Source organism: Pristiophorus japonicus, chromosome 6, assembly GCF_044704955.1.
Source record: "Pristiophorus japonicus isolate sPriJap1 chromosome 6, sPriJap1.hap1, whole genome shotgun sequence".
In the NCBI taxonomy this organism is placed as follows: Eukaryota; Metazoa; Chordata; class Chondrichthyes; family Pristiophoridae; genus Pristiophorus; species Pristiophorus japonicus.
Genome location: NC_091982.1, coordinates 172,867,532 through 172,885,415, shown reverse-complemented (window position 1 = coordinate 172,885,415; position 17,884 = coordinate 172,867,532). Strand labels below are relative to the sequence as shown.

The 17,884-nt window shown below is 43.2% G+C and overlaps 1 protein-coding gene across 1 annotated transcript in view; it reads left to right on the top strand.

Annotated features, from left to right (window-relative positions):
- The window catches only part of efhd1 (EF-hand domain family, member D1), a 152,579-nt gene that overhangs the window by 95,651 nt on the left and 39,044 nt on the right, over window positions 1–17,884 (top strand). Inside the window, exon 2 of the mRNA XM_070883380.1 lies at window positions 12,954–13,101. Within this exon, the coding sequence (XP_070739481.1) occupies window positions 12,954–13,101 (148 nt within the window). The remainder of the gene's footprint in view (window positions 1–12,953; window positions 13,102–17,884) is intronic.

The window sequence follows — 17,884 nt, the reverse complement described above, 5'->3', positions numbered from 1 at the left end:
TGCAATTGAAATGATAGAGCTCCAGTGACGCCAGTACAGCTTGGCTTAATTGTATGTTTAAGATTTTTTCTTTTTTTCCCCCCCCCCTTATCCCCACCCCAGTTGTCATCTCAATTTAATTACCATTCCATATGTCTTTTTGGATATGTAGTTTCATTCCATATGTAGTTTCAGTAATATCTTTCATATTGTCTGCTACTTGAATACAGTACAAGAACCTCATGTACTGTACTTGCTAGAACAGGAAATTGTTTAAATTTCATATCACATGATAAAGAATTAAGCTAATCGTTGACCTGACAGTGTATCCACCCAAAATGGTACTTTACTTTCACTTATTCCTAGACTTGCAACATTTTTCCTGATTTTATTTTTACTGCCAGTTTCCATCATTTAAAGCTTTTTCTTTTATATGTCCATTTCAAAACAGCCGGATTAAATTTATAAACTCAATGACCTTTAAATTTAAAGGGGCGGGAATGGGGTCGGGTTAAAATAAAGTGCGGAAATCAGACTGTGGACTCCGGCAAAAGGCAGATGGGGGGCCTAATTAACCGTTGCGGCCTGATTACATCATTGGCATTGCAACTTGAATTTGGTAGCAAGTGAGGGGGAAGCCCGACCAGTGTGACTCCCGGCAATTGATCCGAGGTAGGAGCTGCCGACTCCCCAAGGTGAGTGGGTCTCTCAGCACTCCATGTCGGCCTGGAGGAGCTGGTGTGCTCAAACTGCACCCCAAGCCTCGGCCCCTCAAGGAAGCCTTTGGTCCCCGCCAGCCCTCCCAATTCCCGCCCTCAGTTGATGCTCCCTTCTGAGTGCCAGGGTCCGTACCTCGGGGTTCTTGGCTGCAGCTTCCTGCCACTAGTGCAGCCTCCTGCTCACTCACCAGCCTGCCCATTTGGCCAGCTGCTGGGCAGAAGGCAGCCCTACAATATGTTACTGAGGCCCTGCCAAAAGGATCAGCAGGGTCTCCACATATATGTGTGTGTGTGTCAGTGTCAATCTACCATTCCGATATTACCACTACATTTTAAACCGCTCAATTTAATGCCTGGAATGAAATACGACTGCTGTCCTCAACAATGTTCCCGTTAAACTGCGTGGCCTAAAGGTCCCGTGCTGGACGCTCAGCAGCTTTACAATGGGGAAAACCACGCATGCACGGAAATTTCTATGGGCCGCGCACCCAAAAAGAATTAGTGGCAACATTGGTCCTCAACAATTTTTGTGATCTAAAATATATTATCCAGAGAAAGGAGCTCTTTCATGTATGAAATAGAATTCTACTAGGGCAGCAATTGCTGAATAAACAAACTACAGCTGGAGTAAATTAACATGAATATGGTGGATTTATTGATGCCAATGCAGTTCTTTGAGTGGATCCAACATTCCTGATGCTGCTTGCAAAAACTGAAAATTTCAGAATTCTAATGGAACAAAAATAAGCCAAGGCTCTGAAATGTTGTATCACAACATACAACCAAAGAGAAAATTAAGCAAACGTTTTTGTGAAAGTTTGTGCTGCTTCAAATGAGATGTGTTGGGGGAAGGGGAGAGACAAAATGTAGCTGGGATAGGATGTATTTTTAACTCTTATCACCAGATACTTGCAATACGACTATTGCGTGGGTTAGATGTAAAATGAAGATTCCTTTTCACTACCCTCGAAATATGCTGTAACACTATTGCATGCACTTCTATTGTCATGCCAGTCATTGTATGGGCTATTTTGAACTAGGCCAGTGAAAGGGCTCTGGAGTAATCCAATGCCATGAGGACGAAAAACATCATTGCCAAGTGCCCCCGGCAGACTGCACCATCAATATATCACTAATATTCCACAAAAGCACACATCTATACAAAATAAAACAAATTCATAATCCAATTTCTTTCATAATGCAGTTGACATCCTGCAGTGCCCACTGGTCGAGAAGGCCTCGAGCATATTGATGGACTTGTGTGATCCCTCTCCAGGGACACCTGGACATGCACAAGGCCACGGAAGGGTGGCAAGTAGTTTGAGCAACCCTCTCCATGGATCCTATGCATCTTGGACATGTGAATGGCAGTTTAAGCGAGACCCAGGAACAGTCCTCCAATTTGCTCGCACCTACCAGGTTATAGAAGATCCGGTGTGTTGGGCAATAAAATGCAACAAAATGTTGAGAAGCAGCCCCTTCTACTGTAAATGCGAAATGTCCTCATGCGTGCTGCTGAATGGACAAAGGCCTGCTTATCTGTAAAGTAGGTAATATGATGTTTGAAACCATGCAACACTCTTAACATAGAAACATAGAAAATAGGTGCAGGAGTAGGCCATACAGCCCTTCGAGCCTGCACCGCCATTCAATGAGTTCATGGCTGAACATGCAACTTCAGTACCCCATTCCTGCTTTCTCACAATACCCCTTGATTCCCCCTAGTAGTAAGGACTACATCTAGCTCCTTTTTGAATATATTTAGTGAATTGGCCTCAACAACTTTCTGTGGCAGAGAATTCCACAGGTTCACCACACTCTGGGTGAAGAAGTTTCTCCTCATCTCGGTCCTAAATGGCTTACCCCTTATCCTTAGCCTGTGACTCCTGGTTCTGGACTTCCCCAACATTGGGAACATTCTTCCTGCATCTAACCTGTCCAAACCCGTCAGAATTTTAAACGTTTCTATGAGATCCCCTCTCATTCTTCTGAACTCCAGTGAATACAAGCCCAGTTGATCCAGTCTTTCTTTGTCAGTCCCGCCATCCCAGGAATCAGTCTGGTGAACCTTCGCTGCACACCCTCAATAGCAAGAATGTCCTTCCTCAAGTTAGGAGACCAAAACTGTACACAATACTCCAGGTGTGACCTCACAAAGGCCCTGTACAAATTTAGTAACACCTCCCTGCCCCTATACGCCAATTCCCTCGCTATGAAGGCTAATATGCCATTTGCTTTCTTAACTGCCTGCTGCACCTGCATGCCAACCTTCAATGACTGATGTACCATGACACCAGGTCTCGTTGCACCTCCCCTTTTCCTAATCTGTCACCATTCAGATAATAGTCTGTCTCTCTGTTTTTACCACCAAAGTGGATAACCTCACATTTATCCACATTATACTTCATCTGCCATGCATTTGCCCACTCACCTAACCTATCCAAGTCACTCTGCAGCCTCATCGCATCCTCCCCGCAGCTCACACTGCCACCCAACTTAGTGTCATCCGCAAATTTGGAGATACTACATTTAATCCCCTCGTCTAAATCATTAATGTACAATGTAAACAGCTGGGGCCCCAATGTAAAGGGGCTGCAGGAGGGGTCAAAACTAAAAATCTTGGTTTAAAAAAACTAGTATTAAAACACTCTACCTTAACGCACACAGCATTCGAATAAAGTAAATGAGTTGACGGCACAAATCATTACAAATGGGTATGATTTGGTGGCCATTACAGAAACGTGGTTGCAGGGTGGCCAAGACTGGGAATTAAACATACAGGGGTATCTGACAATTCGGAAAGATAGACAAGAAGGGAAAGGAGGTGGGGTAGCTGTTAATAAAGGATAATATCAGGGCAGTTGTGAGAGACGATATTGGCTCTAATGAACAAAATGTTGAATCATTGTGGGTAGAGATTAGAGATAGTAAGGGGAAAAAGTCACTGGTGGGCGTAGTTTATAGGCCCCCAAATAATAACTTCACAGTGGGGCGGGCAATAATCAAGGGAATAATGGAGCCATGTGAAAAAGGAACGGCAGTAATCATGAGGGGTTTTAACCTACATATCGATTGGTCAAATCAAATCGCACGGGGTAGCCCGGAGGAGGAATTCATAGAATGCATATGGGATTGTTTCTTAGAACAGTATGTTACAGAACCTACAAGGGAGCAAGCTATCTTAGATGGCCCTGTGTAATGAGACAGGAATAATAAACGATCTCCTAGTAAAAGAGTCTTGGAATGAGTGATCACAGTATGGTTGAATTTGTAATACAGATTGAGGGTGAGGAAGTAGTGTCTCAAACGAGCGTACTATGCTTAAACAAAGGGGACTACAGTGGGATGAGGGCAGAGTTGGCTAAAGTAGACTGTAAACACAGACTAAACGGTGGCACAATTGAGGAACAGTGGAGAACTTTTAAGGAGCTCTTTCATAGTGCTTAACAAAAATATATTCCAGTGAAAAAGAAGGGCGGTAAGAGAAGGGATAACCAGCCGTGGATAACCAAGGAAATAAAGAAGAGTATCAAATTAAAAACCAATGCGTATAAGGTGGCCAAGGTTAGTGGGAAAATAGAAGATTGGGAAAATTTTAAACGACAGCAAAGAATGACTAAGAAAGCAATAAAGAAAGGAAAGATAGATTAATGAAGGTAAACTTGTGCAAAATATAAAAACGGATAGTAAAAGCTTTTACTGATATATAAAATGGAAAAGAGTGACTAAAGTAAATGTTGGTCCCTTAGAAGATGAGAAGGGGGATTTAATAATGGGAAATGTGGAAATGGCTGAGACCTTAAACAATTATTTTGCTTCGGTCTTCACAGTGGAAGACACAGAAACCATGCCAGAAATTGCTGGTCACAGGAATGTGGGAAGGAAGGACCTTGAGACAATCACTATCACTAGGGGGGTAGTGCTGGACAGGCTAATGGGACTCGAGGTAGACAAGTCCCCTGGTCCTGATGAAATGCATCCCAGGGTATTAAAAGAGATGGCGGAAGTTATAGCAGATGCATTCGTTATAATCTACCAAAATTCTCTAGACTCTGGGGAGGTACCAGTGGATTGGAAAGCAGCTAATGTAACGCCTCTTTTTTTTTTTAAAAAAGGGGGCAGACAAAAGGCAGGTAACTATAGGCCGGTTAGTTTAACATCTGTAGTGGGGAAATGCTTGAAACTATCATTAAGAAAGAAATAGCGGGACATCTAGATAGGAATAATGCAATCAAGCAGACGCAGCATGGATTCATGAAGGGGAAATTATGTTTAACTAATTTACTGGAATTCTTTGAGGATATAACGAGCATGGTGGATAGATGTGTACCAATGGATGTGGTGTATTTAGATTTCCAAAAGGCTTTCGATAAGGTGCAACACAAGGTTACTGCAGAAGATAAAGGTACGCGGAGTCAGTGGAAATGTATTAGCATGGATAGAGAATTGGCTGGCTAACAGAAAGCAGAGAGTCAGGATAAATGGGTCCTTTTCGGGTTGGAAATCGGTGGTTAGTGGTGTGCCACAGGGATCAGTGCTGGGACCACAACTGTTTACAACACGCATAGATGACCTGGAAGAGGAGACAGAGTGTAGTGTAACAAAATTTGCAGATGACACAAAGATTAGTGGGAAAGCGGGTTGTGTAGAGGACACAGAGAGGCTGCAAAGAGATTTAGATAGGTTAAGCGAATGGGCTAAGGTTTGGCAGATGGAATACAATGTCGGAAAGTGTGAGGTCATCCACCTTGGAAAAAAACAGTAAAAGGGAATATTATTTGAATGGGGGGAAATTACAACATGCTGCGGTGCAGAGGGACCTGGGGGTCCTTACGCATGAATCCCAAAAGGTTAGTTTGCAGGTGCAACAGGTAATCAGGAAGGCGAATGGAATGTTGGCCTTCATTGTGAGAGGGATGGAGTACAAAAGCAGGGAGGTCCTTCTGCAACTGTATAGGGTATTGGTGAGGCTGCACCTGGAGTACTGCGTGCAGTTTTGGTCACCTTACTTAAGGAAGGCTATACTAGCTTTGGAGGGGGTACAGAGACGATTCACTACGCTGATTCCGGGGATGAGGGGGTTACCTTATGATGATAGATTGAGTAGACTGGGTCTTTACTCGTTGGAGTTCAGAAGGATGAGGGGTGATCTTATCGAAACATTTAAAATAATGAAAGGGATAGACAAGATAGAGGCAGAGGGGTTGTTTCCACTGGTCGGGGAGACTCGAACTAGGGGGCACAGCCTCAAAATACGGGGGAGCCAATTTAAAACCGAGTTGAGAAGGAAGTTCTTCTCCCAGAGGGTTGTGAATCTGTGGAATTCTCTGCCCAAGGAAGCAGTTGAGGCTAGCTCATTGAATGTATTCAAGTCACAGATCGATTTTTAACCAATAAGGGAATTAAGGGTTATGGGGAACGGGCGGGTAAGTGGAGCTGAGTCCACGGCCAGATCAGCCATGATCTTGTTGAATGGCGGAGCAGGCTCGAGGGGCTAGATGGCCTACTCCTGTTCCTAATTCTTATGTTCGTATTATGTTCACTACCCCCAATCCCCAGTGGTAATTCTACAGTTGTCTCCGGGAAGGTATTCACATGGACCTTTTTGGTTTAGTAAACTCTTGCCTAATGAGGCTTTTTGTAGTGAATTCATAAATTACTGTACCATTCTAAAGCAAATTTGACTTTCTTGCTATCTTGATGTTTAAAATAGCCTTATTTATATAAGAGCGTCTTAAGGTTGCAGGGATTTCTCTCTGGTCGCTATCTTTTATAAGGTAACTGGCTCATGTTTGGATCATGTCATTACATTTCTCTTTGGAAATACCAATTGTGGTCTTTTTCTAAAACAAAACTTGCCAATCTCTCGTGCTGAAAACTGCTTGGAAATTAAAAATGCTCATTAGAAAAAAAGTTATTTCTCTTTGCAGCTGAATTGGGTTGGGGGGTGGGCATGGGGGCTCAGCACCTGTTTGCTTTCCTGCATAAGTTTAACATTTGGTATTCTTTACCTAGTCTAGTCAGAGTTAACCAGAATGACAAGATTCCTTTCACCTTAACCATCAGGCACTCGAGTCACTACAGTTAGTGCAAATCATTATGCACCACATAGTTGTAGAGAAATTAGAAAGCGTACAAAGCAGTGTCTGTTTTTCTTGGACTCTTAACCAATCTTTGAAAGCCATGAATCTTGGCATATTGAAGTAGGTGGGGAATGTGATAGTTGAGGGCTTGGATGGATAAAACGGCCTTTTATTTTTGTTAGCATTTGCTACCACTTTCTGCTAATGGCAGATAAAGCAGCTGCATTGTTCTAACTGAATTCCGCTTAGATTACAGCTAAAAAGCTGACGACAGTATGTGGGAATGGGGGACAGAAATGCCGAGCACAGTTGTGCACATTACTTTAGATGCAGGTCGTTTTTTGTAGAGGAGCCAGTTGCCTCCCTGACTGGGCCCCTCTGTCACAAGACATGAAAGAATCTATTTATAAATGTCAGAGCTGGAGTGAAAACCTTGTGTATGAATGAAGAATGTTTCTGTGTAACATTTTAATCCTTTCCTCAGTCTGTGAATAAATCTTTACTTTTATACTTCTGTTCAGCAGAACATATGAATTAATTAACCCTCGCGGCATCTTTTTCAGGGTTACTGTATTGCAAATATATGCACAACAACTTGGTTTGGTTGTGGCCTACAATAAAGCAATCCAATCATACTATATAATAGACTGTCTGAATTGAGCATGCTGATCCTACTCAATACATTGGCCAGTAAAAATTACAAATGCATTCAGTGCATCAAATTAAAAGCTGTTCTAATTTTTTGATCATTTGTTTTGTTTCCAGGTTGGATCATTGCCAATTATTTAAATATTATGATTAAAAGTAGGCATAATGTACATCCAGTTTTTTTTTGAGAATCTGAGGTTCAGAGAATCTTTGAATACAATTGGTGTGTCCCCTTGAGGTTCAGGAAGAACTTGTGGATGTGTTTTGTGCAGTGTACATGCTGGACAAATCGCATCCGAGCCCCAGCAGAGAAATGAAGGATGTATTGAAATTGTTTGATGATGCAGGAACCTATCATCTTGGATCAATACACTTCCATGAATGCCTGTTCAGCTTGCAGGGATTTCTTTATGGTCGCTATCTTTTATGATGTAACTGGCTCACGTTTTGATCTTGTCATTGCATTTCTCCTTGGAAATGCTGATTGGTGAGTTTTTTGTTTTCGAAAGAGACCACCATCTCTTGTGCAGAATAAGCAACAAAGGTTGTATATAAAGCAAAACTCACCAATCTCTCGTGCAGAATATGCGTTCTTGTATAAATAAGGCTATCCTGAAGGTAGCTTAGAGGGCAGTTGTCACTTTGGCTTGATTCTGCAGGTGCCGAGTGTCATTTGCCATCGTTGCCCTCAAGTGATGACACTTCAGTGGTGCAGCTTTAAATGGTGCATTAAAGCTTATGGGATGACTATCTATTCACTTGTAGTTTCCTAACCTTTATTTAAATGTACTGAAAATATACTGAAAAGGATATATAAAGCTGATTTTTGAACCTATCATGGATGCTGTGTCTTCGTAACATAAGCTTGATTATTGGACTGATCTGACCTGATCTTTGCTGTGCCATACAGTTCTAATAATAGTTTACTTTTACTATCAGATACATTCAGCATTTTGAATGAGGAATATTTAGTTATATATATATATAACCTTTGTTGCTTATTCCTGGTATTTTGCCAGTCTCCTAGATTCTCAAGTTATTTTTAAATGCTGATTAGTGCCTATTCTTATGTGCGAACAGGCCAAGGACTTGACAAGCCACTTACTTCCTAGTCCTTGAAAGGGCTTCAACCATTTCAAAAATAGCAGGGCCCTTTTTAGCTGTATTATGGAATGTTGGATCAGTGACTTTTTCTAAATCTGTAAAATCTCATGTGCAATTACTTCTGACCAGTATATTGGATTTTTCTCCCTTTCGTCCACCTTTTCTCTGTCAGCTGTTTTATAAGCTTCTGTATTTGTGTACATTGAGTGTACAGCATGTGTTGAAGTTTCAGCTGCTGACCTTTTTAAGTCTTCACCCTTTTTGGTTCTCATTGTTTAAAGACCAGAATCCTCGGGTTAGAGGGAGGTCAGTAGTGCAAGTACAAATCTGGAAACCTGACTTCTGCAAGCACTTTAAACCAGTACACTTTTTTGTATTGCTCTATAGCTTTAAAATAGTAGTCGCAGATGTGATGTGTCAATAATGGAGTAAGTTCATTCATGGACCAAGAGCTAAAAGTTGTCAGATCTCCAGTAAAGTGTATATAATGGCCCAGAATTTGCTGCAATGGTACTATTGGCAGTAAACTCTTAAGTTAGACCGTTGTGCTCCCCAATCTTCCAGTGGTGAACTCACACCACAATTTGCTGGAAAAATAATTCGCCTACACCGCACGGAGCACATGGTGGATTGGGAGCAGTGCAGCCAATGTCCAATGCACATCCAAGATATTGGGGTCTGACACGAAATGGAACAATAGGTATTTAATGGCCCTGATTTTCCTGTAATTAAAATTTCACTTTTAATTACTTCCTGATCCTTGAAAGGGGTTCAGCCATTTCAAAAATAGCAGGACCCCTTTTAGCTGTATTATGGAATGTTTGATCAGTAACATATTTTTTAAATCTGTAAAATCTCATGTACAGTTACTTCTGACCAGTAACTTCGTCTTTCAATGGTGAGCCAGGCAGCAAAATGCCATTTTCGGGAGGCTAATGGCGGAGCGGTGCAACTTTTGGATATTCATTTAATCACACGCCTGCCCTTCACTTAAAGTTGCTGTACCATTTGTGCATAAATAATGGTGAGTGCTATAAATCTGTAATTTTTGACAGGAAAATCTGGGCCACTGTTCCATAAAAGTAAGAGCGAAACAATTTGCACAAGTTTTCAAGTTGCATATTTTTTTTAAACTTGATTTAATATCAATAGTTTGCTCTTTCCCCCCCTTATTTTTGTAGTTCATTATCATTGCTTATAATCGGGACAGCGCGAATGGCACCAGTCTCATAAAGAAGGGCCATTCATTGCTGTTTCAAATCTTGGGTGTCTGGTTAATTTCAAATCAAACAGTATGTCTTGTCCAAGTGGCTGGTTGCTTTATTTTAAACAAAGCTATGACATTAGTAAGGCTGGCTTGATAAAAGACTAGCTGTTATCTACTCTCACACACTCAACCCACTTCCATATATTGCTGGTTTATTTCTCTTCCATTTTACCCCAAACAGGATTGTCATATCGACCTAGTGTGCCAGATTGAATGTATTTGGCAAAATTGTTTATTTCCACTCCTGATCAGATTGATGAGTGAAAGGAGATTCCTCCTAACCCACACCTGTGCAACTTTGTTAAATGGGTGGTGCTGAGGCATCCAGTTTGTAAAAGGTTCAATAACTTGTAGGCAACTACATTATCAACTCGACGTGGAACTTCTGCTTTCCTGCCCCACTTTTTTGAGGGTTAATTAATGCTGCTGTCAATGAACAATCAATGTCTTGACTGTAGTCATCTTAACCGTAGTCATCAATATTGTGGGGTTTTTTTGCCTGAGGAGGCATGCTGTTTTTGATGCCTTTTTCTATATTCGTTCACAACTTCTCTTTTGAAAAGTAGTCATTATTGCTTTGATTATAAATAGATATCTTACTAGATGACCAAAATTTTGCTGTTGCTAAATGAAATACATTCTTCAGTAAATTTTGCAGGGAAATTGCTGAATGATTTTTGTTTTTGTCTGGGATTTCGAAAATTTATACTTGGCCTTCTGCTCCATTTGGAATAGAGAACTGTGAGACTACTTGTCTGTTTACCCGAGTGAGCAAAAATGTAGCACTGCAATTTATTATTCAATCATAAAATAATTGTGTTCTACATTTTGCATTCATTTTTTTTAATATAGGAGAATATAGTTCTAATAGTGACTGAAATTGAAAGCTATTGACTGGTTACTCCTAGTAACCACGAATGTTTGACTGGTCATGGTGGTATTAAATCTAGTTATTATCCTTGGAGTAAATGTAGACTAGTGGTGGTTGTAGAAAAGTGTGTGTGTTGGTCCTTTTGACTGGCAAAAGGTGTTCTGAAGTTCAACAATACTACTCCATAATTATTTCACTGTTTAATTATATAAATAATTGCCCATACATTTTGTACACGCAGCTTTCCGTTACTATGGTATTGATAAGTTCAGTTCCTGTGACAGTCAAATATTTTAAATCTGAGATTCTAGGTTCTATTTGGACTGTTGCTGAACTCTGCAATATTAATTTAACTGTGGTGGACTGCAAGAAAGATTGATCATGCAGATATAGCACATTAACTTAATATAGAGTATGGCACACTAACTGCATTTACAGAGTTCCCTAGATGAGCCAAGGTCAGATAGTTAGGATTTACTATTCAAATGGATTCTCCCTGCATCTCCCCCCCCCCCCCCCCACCAATAACCTCCATATTTTCAGTACGTAGAATTTGGTACAATACTTAATTAAATTGGCTCTGAAAAATTTTGCATGATTAGAAGGTTTGAAATAGTCAATAGTTATCTGGTCATTCCACTGGTGTAAAATATGAATAGTCAGCAAGTTTTGGTGTCTGGTATCCTGTGTTTTTTCTTCATTCCCTAGTGTGACAGGGTATTAATGCTGCGTACCAAACATTCATAGATGCGGAAAAAACCTAGATCTTCCATCGCAGTCAGAGTAAGTCATCAATCCCGACACCTAAAAGGTGAAATCGTCTTTCCATAGACCTATAGAAATTTATAAGATGAAGGGAAGCCATTCAGCCCATGTCTGAACCATCCACAAATTCATCTTATTGCTGTGCTCTCTATGGTCTGAATTTTAATGGGCAGGTAAGTTGAGAGTGGAAGAGGGGTGGAGGCTCTGAAACGGTTGGGGTAACCTGGAAGAATGTGTTTCCCATAGGTCCTGCTGAATTGAATAGTCGGGTCTGGTTTGCATGGGGAAACCTGTTTCCCACCCACAGCCAGCTGGATTGGAGAGGCTGGCTGGATGTGGGTGGGTAGGCCTGCGACACTAGGCCACAGAAGGAATCGGGGGCGGGGGGTGGTGGCGGTGTGAAGGAGCACTGGGAGAGCGATTTGGCGAGTGGGGGGCGCGAAGGGGCACTGGGAGAGGGGGGGGCGAAGGAGTATTGGGAGGGGGGGGGTGGGCGAGGGGAGAAGAGAGTCTCTAATTATGGAGGATGGGGGCGTTAGTTAGTCAAGGAGGCTACATCCAGGAGGGAATTATAAAGGCACTTGCCTCCTGGATCCAGCAGTTTGGAGTCTGCAAAACTCAACCAGCTAAAGTTGGATTTTAAATGTGAGGCATGCCAGCCTCATTATAATTGAAATAAATGACCCACCCCTGTCGTTAAACCCGGAAGTGGGTGGGTCGGAGGTGGATTCTGGTCTGGATTCAGATTTTTAGTACTAGCTTCCCACGTGACCCCGGGGTTAAAATCCACGCACCCCCCCACCCCCCCACCCCCGGCACCCCTCCCACCAAACCTCTAGTTTCCTTTTATTTTCGAATAATCACTTTTTTTCTAACTCAACTACCCTGTATTCCCTGTTGCAAAGCATTCTATGCTCCAACAATCCTGTGCAAAAAAATTTCTCCTAACACCTCTTCTCTCTGTAATTTTAAATTGACCTTTTATCACTAAGTCAGCAAAGGAAATGGAGTGATTAGGGAAAGATTATCAAAACTTTTATAATTTTAAAAACCGCTTCAATCTCCTCCAGTGGAAATATCTCGCGTCTTTCCTCGTAACTGCTAGTTTGTCATCTTTTCATAACTTTTTATTAAAATGCTTATTAGAAAGCCGTAATTATATAGTACCTTCACACTTTTCTTTCCTCCTCTTTGGAAGCATATTCAATAAATGTTAATTCTTATGGTAAGCTTTTTATAATGCCAAGATTGCAATGGATGGGTAAGCAAGTGTTCTTTGGTATAGCTCTCACTAATGACATTTGAAATCCAAACTTGATTAGGAAATTGATGGCACTGAAATAGCAGATAATTTGGGTTGATTTTCTTCTTTTTCCCCATCTTTATTTATTTCCTTTTCCCCTTCTCATCCCATCATTCCTCTCTCCCCCCCCCGCCCCCCCCCCCACCCCCTGCCAATAGCATCATGAGAGGTTGCCTGTTTCCATGTCTCTTATTTGTCATTTCCTGTACTGCAGCTATGACTCTGGAAAAGATGGCTTCATTGACTTAATGGAACTAAAATTGATGATGGAGAAACTTGGAGCCCCTCAGACTCACCTGGGCCTGAAAAACATGATCAAAGAAGTAGATGAGGATTTCGATGGGAAGCTGAATTTCAGAGAGGTGAGGCTATGGAGATGTGTAAATTATTGGGGCATGTTTGCTTTCCACAACTGCATTTTGAATTGCTTGTCATAAAATATAATGAGCATTTGTACTGCTCTGCTATAGCATTTCACAATTGTGCATATTCAATCCATGCTTACAGTAGAATATTGTAATGCCTGCCCTGCCTTGCAAACTAGTCTAATTTATTTGATGTGGAAACTAACTCTTTTGTACCTTTTTTTTTAATATAAAGTGGAAAGTTTATGCCGGGAGGTCTAGGTTCTCAACTTGTGACTTCCATTGAGTTGATCAAGGGAAAATGACTCTTTTTTTTTTTGCATTTGGGGTGGAGGAGCACAGTAAATCGGGAGGAAAAAAATGGTGAATCATTGGAGGGAATTTGAAATGCCGAAGCCTGTGTTGTAATCCAAACAGAATATGTAGTAAAAAAATTGTCTGTGCTTTTGAACCCAAATTCAACTACTTCGTCTATCTTGGCAGATGCTCTTTTTCCCCTGCCCACCCCAGGTTATAAATATAGAATTGCTTGCATTCCAATTGAGGTACTAAACATTCTTCACAAATGGTAAGAATCTGAGTCGGTTTGGGGATGAAGTAATTGGTTTTAGCAGAGCTTACACAACATTGCTTGGTTTCATCGAAGATTACTGAAGAGATATCATTTGTATGAAGTGGTGTACTTGCGACTTGTCGGAACTCATTTTGATGTACTGTGATGTATTTACATCTCAAAATTAAAGCAAAAATGTACAACTATTCAGGTCAGCAATGTTGAAGCTCAGTCAGTCTGATAAAGCAATAAACAGTTGGAATATTCTCGAGCAAGAAATCTATTTGATATGGAGTGAGTAAATACCTACAGTTGTTATTCAGCCGGTTAGAGAGGGAAACTAGCAATTTTTATACCTTATTTGTACTGTACCATGGTCTTTATCCCAGTGGTATTGAAACTACAGAAGGTAAGTTTAAAAGATCCAAACAGCACCATAATTGGAAGTGCTGCACAAATATTTGCGATGACTGACTGACTCCTGTCTGTAATGCAGTAAGTTCATAACAATGTTGGTGTCCTTTCTTAAAATTATACTGTCTGCCTGCATCATGTTAAAGTCAATAAATGCAACGCTGTCTCGGGAAAGTCTGTGATCTCTAATGATTGAGTTTTAAATATGTGCTTATTGAAGCAGTTCATGCGAACGGCTCTTCAGCTACTCTGGCCCCAAGTTTCCACATGATTTGCTCCTGATTTTTAGGAGCAACTGGTGTAGAATGGAGTATCTTAGAAATCGGAATTCTCGCCATTTAGTTTGCTCCAGTTCTAGTCAGTTAGAACAGTTTCACTTTGGAACAGAATTTTTTTTTCAAAGGGGGGCGTGTCCGGCCACTTACACCTGTTTTCAAAGTTTCGTCAGTGAAAACTTACTCCAAACTAACTTAGAATGGAGTAAGTGAAGATTTTTGTACGCTCAAAAATCTTGTCTACACTTTAGAAAATCAGGCGTAGGTTACAAATCAGGCGTAAGGAATGGTTTGGGGGTGGGGGGGGGTTTAAAATGGAAGTTTACAAACATTAAACACTTCAGTTTTACAAATAAAGAGCCATCATCAATAATAAATGATAAATACATCAATAAGAAATAATTTTTTTTTTTAAATCAATAAATAAAACATTTTCCACTTACCGACTGCAGCACCGGGAGCCCTCCAACAGCATGCTGGGATGCCCCCCCCCCCCACCTCCCAGTATGTCTCTGTCAGTGTCTCTATCTCTGTCTGTGTGTGTGTCTCATTCTCTGTCTGTCAGTGTCTGTGTTTCTGACAGCGAGAGGGGGGGGAGCAGAGGGAGGGATGGGGGAGAAGGGGAGGGAGAGAAAGAAAGGAGATTGGGGGAGGGGGGGGGGGAAAAGGAGAAGAAGGGGGAGGGAGGCTGAACGGGCCGGGCCCGTGACTTCGGGCAGGGCCCGTCCCCAGCACCAGATTTACAGATAGGTGGTGTTGGGTCGGGTCGGAGGGAGTGCGGGTCGGGTCGGGGGGAGGGAGGTCAGGTCGGATCCAGTCCGGGGGGTGGGGGGGGGGAAGCGGGAATCGGGTCGGGGTCGGGTCCGGTCCGGAGGCGGGGGGAGCGGATGTCGGATCCGGTCCGGAGGCGGGGGCGGGGGGGGGGGAGAGAAAGCAGGAGTCGGGCCGGTCCGGAGGCGGGGCGGGGGGGGGGGAGCGGGAGTCGGGTCGGGTCCAGTCCGGGGGGTCGGGGCGGGGGGGAAGCGGGAGTCAGGTTGGTGTCGAGTCCGGTCTGGGGGCGGGAAGCAGGGGTCGGGTCGGGAGCAAGCAGGAGCTGGCCGTAGGAGGAGCCTTATGCACGCAGCCCCAGTGAGGCCATTCGGCCAGGGCTAGGGGCTGCATGCTTTGGCCCCTCCCACACAGTTTTGGGCGCCTGGAGCTACTGCACATGCGCGCGCCCACTGTAGTGTGCATGTGCAGAGGTCCCGGCACTGTTTTCAGCGCAGGGACCTGGCTCCGCCCCCTACCACTCGTGCTGCACTGCGCCGAGGGCCAGAGGATCTGCAGGGAGGTGGAGAATCTGGAGGTTTTTTTAGGCGCACTGTGGCGTGAAAAACGGGCGTCCAGGTCGGGACTGCGCCGTTCTAGGCGCGGCTCGAAACTTGGGCCCTTAAAGCTGCCAGTACCAATGATCAGAACTTGCAAGAGCTATTTGCCTGGATTTGGAGCTCACGATCCGCGGTGCAATTCTGTTTCATATTAGACTATGTACAGATTTTTTAAATATATAAATTGCGAATCTCCGCCACCTTGCTAGGGTCTGACCAGTTTGGCATCATTTTAGCACATCAACAGGAGGGATTTTAATCCCTTCTTTGCTATTTTCTCCTGGATTAGTCTGGAAACCTAATGTGGTCAAAGGATTTTTTGATCGGAATCCTGAATTGGCTGTGCATCTTATTTTCTGGGGGGAAGGGAGGGCTGGTATGTGACAATGCGATCGACCCCCAAAAAAGTGGGTGAGTTGTATGGGTCTGTGGCCTTTTCTTGTCCCAGGGCAGTTAATTGGGTAGCATATCAGAACAAAGTAGGCTGGATTTAATGAGGATACATCTTGAAAATTGGTTATCTTGACTAATTCATTATGGGGGAGAAGGGGCTAACTTTTAATACTTCAAAAGTTCGCGCCAGGCGCAAACGAATCCTAACTTCTAAATTGGGATTTAGCGCCAATTAAGAAGGAAAGGGGAGAGGTAAATAAGGCACTAATGACCTCGGGGGGGGGGGGGGGGGGGGGGGGGGGATTAGCAAAAGAGCGCTGCCCAATTTCAGATGACTTGTATTCAGCAATCATCCTTCAATCCTTCACACTGCCTCATTCCAGCTCTTCAAGGAGAGGTTATAACAAGCTGCAACTGCTCATTTTCACCAGTGCTGCATTTGAGGGAGAGCTGAGCACAAGTGGAAGGAGTTTCAGGTATGGCTGCTGCAAATCCAGCTGGAAGGGAGAGGGCACTGCGTTTTAATGACATGGTTTTGGTGGGGACAGTTGAGAGAAGGGGGATGTGCTCTTCCTGGCAACTGGAAGGAGGCCGTTGCCACAGGTCTTCAGGGCCATGTGGAGGGAAGTGGCCGAGGTGCCGGCGAACACTGTGGTGGATCGAACACTCGTTGTTGAACTTCTTCAGGCACACTCAGTCGGGTGGTCAAGGTGAGTACATGCTTCCACACCTCCTACATACCAGCCCCTGAACCTCTATCTGTGCACACTGAGCAAACCACCAAATGTGTGCAGCTACTCAAACTCACATCCTCATCTCACACACCTTGGCTACATTCACAGCTATTCAACAATGACAGGCATATCTCCCACATACATAGCTGGACTCTTATTCACATAAATTTCTTTCTTTTGCAGGCCAAGACGGCACATTTGGAGGGAGCAACAGGACTGGCGGGGGTGAACCTCAGCTGCAGGAACTGTCCAATCTGGAGGAGCAAGTGCTGTAGCTCATTGGCGCGCAGCTGGTGGCCGTCGGCGATGTCAACCCCGCTGAGTATCTTTAACCCCTCTCCTTTCCTCATCCCACTTCCCCCTCACACACCAGAAGGCTTTGTCACTTTCCAGCTCCTGATACTGTCTGCCTTCCTTGCTCCATCCCTGCCCTCCCCTGAACATGAGTCTTGTGCCATTTATGCTTTCAGATAATCAGCCAGCAAATGACCAGCCTATCCCTGAGCCCTCCAATGATAGTGATGAGTGTCATGTATCTTACATTATTATATATAACTGTATCCTAACATGCTATACATGACTAATAAGATATGACCTGTAACCACCAGTATACCTTACCACCAGGGGTGCACTTGCAAGAGACAGGTATACAAGGACAGGTCTCCGGCAAGTGCAGCATTCCAGAGCTGTGAAATAAAGGTGCAGGTCCAGAGTGACCTTGATTTCACTACATTCCTCGTGTGAATCTGTACTGAGGGGACAGGACTTTACAGTGGCGACGAGTTACGGGATTACAGAATCCACAGAATGGCGAACAACGGATCAGATGAAAAGTATAATGCGGGAGACAATTGGGAGGACTTTATAGAAAGGCTCCAGCAAAGCTTTGTAACCAAAGACTGGTTAGGCGACAATAAGGCAGACAAGAGAAGAGCCCATCTCTTGACCAGCTGTGGCTCGAAAACATACGCTTTAATGAAGGATCTGTTGGCACCCGAGAAACCAGCAAGCAAGTCGTTTGAAGAATTGAGCACACTGGTAAGA